Source organism: Sinocyclocheilus rhinocerous, unplaced genomic scaffold (assembly GCF_001515625.1).
Source record: "Sinocyclocheilus rhinocerous isolate Xijiao unplaced genomic scaffold, SAMN03320098_v1.1 scaffold1017, whole genome shotgun sequence".
NCBI classification, from domain to species: domain Eukaryota; kingdom Metazoa; phylum Chordata; class Actinopteri; order Cypriniformes; family Cyprinidae; genus Sinocyclocheilus; species Sinocyclocheilus rhinocerous.
The window spans coordinates 122,781-130,707 of NW_015647031.1; the positions used below are offsets into that span (position 1 = coordinate 122,781).

Sequence of the window (7,927 nt, forward strand, 5' to 3'; positions counted from 1 at the left end):
TTTAATGCACAAACGTTGTGAGTTTTGAATCGGCTCGATGAGTGTCTGGTAGGAAACGGCATCGTTTGCAGTGTTGCCAAGTCCGCGGTTTTCCCGCGGGATTGGGCTACTTTAACACTGTCGCCGCGGGTTGAAGCGATCCTAATAACGTGATATTTTACCAGGGGAACCCCGCCAAAAAAAACACGTTTATTTTACCCCGCCGAACGTGATTTTTAACGATGGACCCCCCCTCGAAACACGACTGGGCTAGTTTTGGGCTTTTTTTGGTTAGCAATTGGGAGGATTTTATTGTGAAAACCTGGCAACCCTGACCGTTTGCCGTCGTGTCGCGTCGCGTGAGGACCGAAGATGGCGGCTAGCAGCGCGACGTCGGTGTGTCAGTACTGGAAGCGCTTTAATCTGCAGCAGCTGCAGGTCTGTGGATCTCTATTAACTGTTACATGTTCTCTTTCGTGTGTGTTCATGTGTGTTTGACTGCTGCATCGACTGATCGGTGATTGATTAGTTACCTTTGTTTATCGATCAGCTGCTGTGATGTAAACACTGTCCAAAGCAGTCGCAGAACAGACACGAACTAGCATTTAACGCTAGGCACAAGTTCGTTAACAGTATGAATAATTTGGCCTGAAGATCCTGACCTCGCTGGGGTCATATCTCGGTAGATTAACCGATAGTTATGAGTTAAAGCTAGTCAACCCTGACTGTCTCAGAGCCCTCAGTAGTGTTTAGGGGAGCTGTGAGGATTTCATCACGCTTTCAGTGACTAACACACGGAACTATAATTCATCTGATTCATATTTACACGCACTTGTCACAACTTTTCATTGTGTATGTGGTTGTTGGTGCTTTTAGCATTAAAAACACAACTTGTATTCAAACTGTGAATAGATTGTTTAGCAAAGAGTGTTAATGATTTAAGATGTCCTGCAAACTGTGTGCAGAATATGAAAACAAATATGAATTTAGACTATGCATTGTTTGCAGTGTGTATGTCAAGTAAATTCTAACTTCAGGTTTATACCTCTAATACATAATAGAGTTCTATAGATCAGTGGTTTATGCGTCTGTAAATAAAGACAGACATGTGAGAGCAGTGTTTTTTAAAAAATCTGATTCTGCCAGGGATGGTTTTTTTTAGGAAGAGGCAAGAGAGACCTAAAAAAAATGGATTACAGAATAAACCACAGTACAAAAACAAAACAATACAAGTATTATGAAATATGACAAAATTGTATGCATCACTTATCAGCACAAAGATCCCAGGGTTCCTGTAGGTCCTTAAAAAGTCAGTTTTATAAGGTTATAAAAAGTCTTAAATTATATAAGAAATGCATTGATTTTTCTTCATTTAAGAGGACGGAAAAGCTTATACTTTGATGTAATAAACAGAACATTAATTGCATTGTTAATGTAAACATACGAAGCAGAATTGTGTTGGTTGTTGTTTTCTTGATAGTGTAAGCAGTGTTTATGTATTTAACCTAACTAAATCTGTGAGTTGTGCGTTCATCTGCTCTAAGTGTGACTCGTTGTCTTTCAGAGAGAGCTGGACAGCGCCGCCACACTCCTGGCCGGCCGGCAGGATGACAGCGAGCAGTCCAGGAAAAAACTCATCGACCTTCGGTTTAGGCTTCGGCCAAGAATTATCATTTCGGTGCATCCCTAATTTTATTACTTTCAGTATAAACGGTGACTAATAGCGGATAATGTATTGACAGTATCAAGGTCGTGTCAGTTGAGGCTCGTGCAGCGTATCTGACTCATGAAGAAATCAAAACTATAAGCGCAACAGCACACACAAAGAAACATGAACAAACATACTGCGGTAGAAAAAAAAGATAAATATTCTATATAATATATGCAACATCACACGACCAAGAGTGATGTTTTCCCGACTTTCAGCACGATTGCAAATGTGACATTTATTTTATACAACTTTAGTTCAATAAACAAGTAATATTAACTGACTTACATTTTAGACACATTATTGATCGTTTTTGCTCCATTTCGCTAACGAAAATAGTTCTACGCAAAGCCACAGCAGGACAGCTGCGCATCTCCGAGCAGCACACAACAGGGCAGTGTTGCCAGATTGGAAATGTCCAAGTATCGTACCAGAAGTTCAAAATTATCGTATTTGGAAGAAAATTATCGTACACGAGTCAAACGTTCAGAATACAGCTATTTATCTAGATGTTACAGCTATTTATCCTTTTCAGCACTCATTTTTATACTTTATTGCTAAACTATCAACCTCAGCTTTGAAACAACTGACCTAAGTGCGGCAGGAACGTTATCTTGTGCTCGTGAGAGAGAGAGTCATTCTCCACGATGATTGGTCGAGAAGACGTGAGATGAGATGAAAGACATGCGTAACACGTTCAAGTCTCCTCACAATCATGAAGGTAGACGTACAGCCCTATGATTACAACGACTATCATTTGGTGGCACAAAATTCTGAAATTATCGTACATTATGGTATTATTGATCGTACATCGTACAGAGGTCAAAATTATGGTACAAATACGATAATTATCGTACGTCTGGCAACCCTGCAACAGTGTTTCGTTATTGAATGATTCAGCATTTTTGAAAGAGTCAATGATTCAGTGAGCCATTCATAAAGACAGTCACTTGCTTCATTTATTGAATGAATCAGCCATTTGTACGAATAGTTTGAATCAATGACTCACTCATTAAGACAGTGACTTGCCACCACCTACTGGTGGTTTAATTTCATATTTAAAAGTATCATTGCATTTTTCCAACATTTCATATTTGTATGTCAAAAAAGTAAAACATTAATCTAATAACATTATTTAAGCATTTGCAATTTTGAGTAAATTAATTTATGCAACCTCTTATCTTCATTAAACAGTCTGAGTAAATACATCTAAACGGCACTTTCGATGCAGCTTCTGCGTTTCCTCTGCAGTGGAAAGATGGAGTTTGTTGATACTGATTTCATCTGAATGGTAACAACCATATAGTGTCTTATTATTCTAACTTAATGTATTGATTAAATTTAAGAATTTGACGTAAATGGTGACGTACATTTAATCAGGTTGGGAAAATATTGTCCTTCATAAAGTTAAAAAGTGTAACGGCAATCAATTTAAGGCAAATATCACAAATATGCTGATTAAAGTAATACCTGATAGAGCACTGATGAGACCTTTGCTTCAGAATAAATTACATTTACGCCAAAAAAAAAAAAAAAGAACCACCTTTTTTTCCCCCGGACAAGTAACTTTTTTACTCGGACAAGTGAATGACTGATATTGGTATATGAAGATTGAAACTAAATATATTTCCTATTTCAAAAATATATTTCATTGAGCTTCCCTGTTTGCAACACATATTTAGCACATACTTCAATTATATTTTGGCCTCAAAAATATATATATTTTGCCATATGGGAAGGTTGAGCATTTAGAGCTGCGGCAGCCTGTGGTCCAGACTGGAGCACAAAAATGCAGATAAGTGCAGGATGCACATTTCATTGAGCTTCCCTGTTTGCAACATATATTTAGCACATACTTCAATTATATTTTGGCCTCAAAAATATATATATATTTTGCCATATGGGAAGGTTGAGCATTTAGAGCTGCGGCAGCCTGTGGTCCAGACTGGAGAACAAAAATGCAGATAAGTGCAGGATGCACACTTTATAATAACATTGCAATGCTATTTTGTAAATTCTTTGAGCTTTAGATGTCTGTTTTAGTGTGTAAGTGCATTGAAGTGTCCATGATATTTGATTCTGAAGCTTTTTGAGTGTCAGATCATGTTTATTTCTGCATGCTTGCTTCCTCCTAACTAACAGTCTTTGTGTACTTTATATGTGTCTGATGTAGGATCTGAGGAAGCTTGTGGCTCCATTGCTGAAGAGTTTCCAGGCTGAGGTGAGTTTTCTCCTGAACCATAAGAGAAGTAAACCAGCAGATGAATGACTTTATTCAGGCGGTGTGATTTAATTTGTCAGCACAAGACGACACAACAAGACAGTCATTATGAGTAGATATGTTTGAGGGACAATCGGGAACATGTGTATGTGTGGGCGATATTTTCTCATCTGTGTCTCTTCTAGATTGATGCATTAAGTAAGAGGAGTAAAGAGTCAGAGACGGCCTTTCTAAACGTCTATAAACGACTGATTGATGTGCCGGGTAAGTCTGTGTGTCATAACCATATGAGATGCATGATTAAAACATCATAATCCTCAAATATTTCCCTTTATGTTGCAATAATAGCAGGTAATAATAATTACCAGTCATTTCCAGTCAGAAGATGAGTCAACTGTATGCCATATTAACATGCAGAGGCCACACTGACTGCATTCTTTCAAGACTTTATTATTGTTTTATATCTGTAGATATAAAGCCCGAAGTTGACATTGATCCTGCTATGAAACATTACGAAGACCCCAGAATTCCCATGGGCTTTTAATAAAATTAGGTTTTTATGAAATTTAGGGTTATAAAAAGTCTTACTTTTCTTAAATGGTATAAGAAAAGTCTTAATTATCGTTTAAGAGGTCTTACATTTTGGGGATGGAAAAGCAGTAATTACGATATGGCTTAATGTGATTATTGAACTTCAAAAGACTATGATTGAATTAAACGTGAGCGCTGCACATAAAAACATGCTGCCGTTCTGCATTCTACAGATTATAATCATCAATGAATGTCACACATTTATGCCAATAGATTGCTAATGAACTACTGTTGGTGAATCATGACAATGTTTACTTTATGGTGTTTATATTGTAGTGTGTTTTAGTTGGTTGTAAGAATGCATATTTTATCTCAAAAAATTTTTTTTCAATTTGTGCGTGTATTAGAAAACATAACGTTCTGCAGTTTATTTGCTAATTGTTTAGGCCATTTCAATCATCATACAGTAACCAGCAACAACCACCCTCCTCTTCTCATCGAAGACATGAGATGCAGTATTAAACAGTCTCTGTCAATTGTAATGATTTTTGCATCTCTCTCAGACACTTCCACACTGCTGACATGTTTGCTGCATTGTAAAGAATGCGTGCCTCTCACTCTAACTGGTTGCTATTGATCGCGTCACGTCATTGTTCGGTACAGTTTATTCGGTCTTTTCGCTTATTTGGCCAAAGACCCAAAGAGTGCACTTTTTTTGCTATTTACAGCCCTAATTGGTGCATGATCCCTAATTGGTATATTGGTACATAAACCAATTTGAGTAGGCATACATATTGAATAAAGCATTTTAAACTTGCATATACCCTGATTTGCAGATTGTCTGGGCCCAGATGGTTCATTAAATGAAAAGAACTCAAACTTCTGTTGATCAGCTGTTTGAGAGCTTTGCTGAAGGTGCTGTTAACTGAGGGTGCATTGTAAAGAATGCGTGCCTCTCACTCTAACTGGTTGCTATTGATCGCGTCACGTCATTGTTCGGTACAGTTTATTCGGTCTTTTCGCTTATTTGGCCAAACACCCAAAGAGTGCACTTTTTTTGCTATTTACAGCCCTAATTGGTGCATGATCCCTAATTGGTATATTGGTACATAAACCAATTTGACTAGGCATACATATTGAATAAAGCATTTTAAACTTGCATATACCCTGATTTGCAGATTGTCTGGGCCCAGATGGTTCAGTAAATGAAAAGAACTCAAACTTCTGTTATAAGAACCTGTGTTGATCAGCTGTTTGAGAGCTTTGCTGAAGGCGCTGTTAACTGAGGCTGTGTGTGTGTGTGTGTGTGTGTGTGTGTGTAGATCCGGTGCCGGCGTTGGAGCTGTCGCAGCAGCTGCATCTGAAGCTCCAGAGGATGCACGACATAGACACGGAGAACCAGAAGCTGCGTGAGACGCTCGAGGAGTACAACAAAGAGTTTGCTGAGGTCAAGAACCAGGGTGAGACATGCACACACACATATAACAATGGAAGCATCCTGTCATCTTTTCCCCATGATGTATGTAGTAGAGATGAGGTTAGGCTTAGACTCAAATGACACGGCCTGGTTCATAAAAATATTTTTATTGAACTTGTTCTGGAAAAAAGTGGTGTTGGAACTAGGCCTGGGTGATAAAACGGTATCGATATTTATCGACGCTACACCTTCTTCGATAACGATATAAAAAATGTGCGATATAGTGCACGATATAGGCACGCACTATGAGTGACGCAGACAGCACACATAAACACGAAATGAGTGCTGTGCTGCCTGTGATGAGGAGATGAATAAATGAATATTAGTCGAATTTAAAATAAGCATTTGGATTTGAATGCAAAAATGCTACAATCGAATGTTAGGTGTGCATCAGGGAGCGTCATCAGTGGAGCATATATATGTTAATTTAGACGTTATGCAAATTTGTTGTTTGTCTCAATAAATTGGGCAAATTAAAAATACAGTGGTTAAATTTAAACATTTTTTTCTATTGCTCTGTTTTAAAAAAAGGTTATAAAAAATGCCGATAATTATCGATACCGAACAATATGAAACATATAGCGTTGATATTTTTTTTTGCTATATCGCCCAGCCCTAGTTGGAACCATGCTGCATTACTTTGCTCTCTGAATATGTTAAAGTGCCCCTATTATGAGTTATGAAAGGTTCATATTTTGGTTTTGGGAGTCCCCAGCAACAGGTTGACATACAATATATGCAAGGTCAAAATTACTATTTATTTTTTAACTATAATAATCAACACTCAAATTAAAAAATGTTATGCAAACATGTGAATTGTTTTTAAATTAACTTCTAAATTATACAATTTCTATTTGTTGTTGAAATATAATAATTTGCAGAGTCATAACTTGTTTCATAAAATAAATAATAAATAATTACGACATCACTAACAGGTAAAATAAATATAGTGAAGTATAGGCCTAGTCTAATATTTCACAAAATGCTCTTCACTAGATTCATTTCTCAGCAAATAACGAGCTGTGGACACTGATGACTTGCCTGTTGTATATGAAATGCTTCGTGACATTTTGTTTACAAGCTGTTTAAATGACGTCTTTCCGTAGTTGAAACGCTGATTGAGCGAGTACTGTGAGGGGTGAGATGTTCATTCATGTTTATTTTGCGTTAAAACTAGTAATAAAGATGAAGGGATGATCACGCTGTATTAGCACAGGTTGTGTGTGTTAGTCACAGCTTCACTGAAATTTGCGATCTGTTTGTAGAGGTGACCATTAAAACACTGAAGGAGAAGATCAGAGAGTATGAGCAGAGCATGAGGAACCAGGCAGAGAATCTGGCCCTGGAGAAACACCAACAGATTCATAAAAACTATGAGGAGAAAGAGAGGTCAGTACCCATCGTGCTCCATCTCATCTTTATATAATCCACAGCTTAAGATATCTAAATCATGAGCGGTCCACCTCACGTTTACTGTCATCAAAGCAATAGACCAGCCACTGAAAAGCATTAAACGTTCTATTCTGCCACTTCAGATTTTGGATTTCTAGTAGGTTGTTAAAATAGTCCACATGATTAACTTGTAATTCTGAAGGTCTTTCAGTATTTTGTTTTCAACCCTGATCAAACTCACCTGCCTGTGTTTTTCAGGCCTGGAGATTTAAAGATCCCTGATTGAAATAATTGGAGTCTGTTTTCACAAATGACTCATCATGGGTTTAGATGCTGTTCCTCTCTCTAGCTGGGTTTCCATCCAAAGTTGCAAATTACATTTATGCGCAAAATTGAAATATCGCGTAAAACATTTGCGAAAAAAGCACCGTTTCCATCCAACGAGTCAAAGAGAACAAAATCGTCACCTCCTGATAAACTGGCACTAAATATCACTAAGAAAAGTAGGAGAAGCCACTGAATATAATAATTTTCATATATAATAAATGACTTGCGCCTCAGAACAAGCAGATGAATGACACAATAAATGTGGTCATTGCTTTCGGAGGCGGATGCTGCT

General features: G+C 37.6%; 1 protein-coding gene across 1 annotated transcript in view; it reads left to right on the forward strand.

Moving 5' to 3' along the window:
- The first annotated feature begins 2,402 nt into the window (after window positions 1-2,402).
- Window positions 2,403-7,927, forward strand: part of LOC107708330 (protein CASP-like) — a 25,511-nt gene continuing 19,986 nt past the window's right edge. Inside the window, exons 1-5 of the mRNA XM_016512523.1 lie at window positions 2,403-2,471; window positions 3,861-3,908; window positions 4,094-4,172; window positions 5,762-5,899; window positions 7,182-7,305. Of these exons, the coding sequence (XP_016368009.1) occupies window positions 2,403-2,471; window positions 3,861-3,908; window positions 4,094-4,172; window positions 5,762-5,899; window positions 7,182-7,305 (458 nt within the window). The remainder of the gene's footprint in view (window positions 2,472-3,860; window positions 3,909-4,093; window positions 4,173-5,761; window positions 5,900-7,181; window positions 7,306-7,927) is intronic.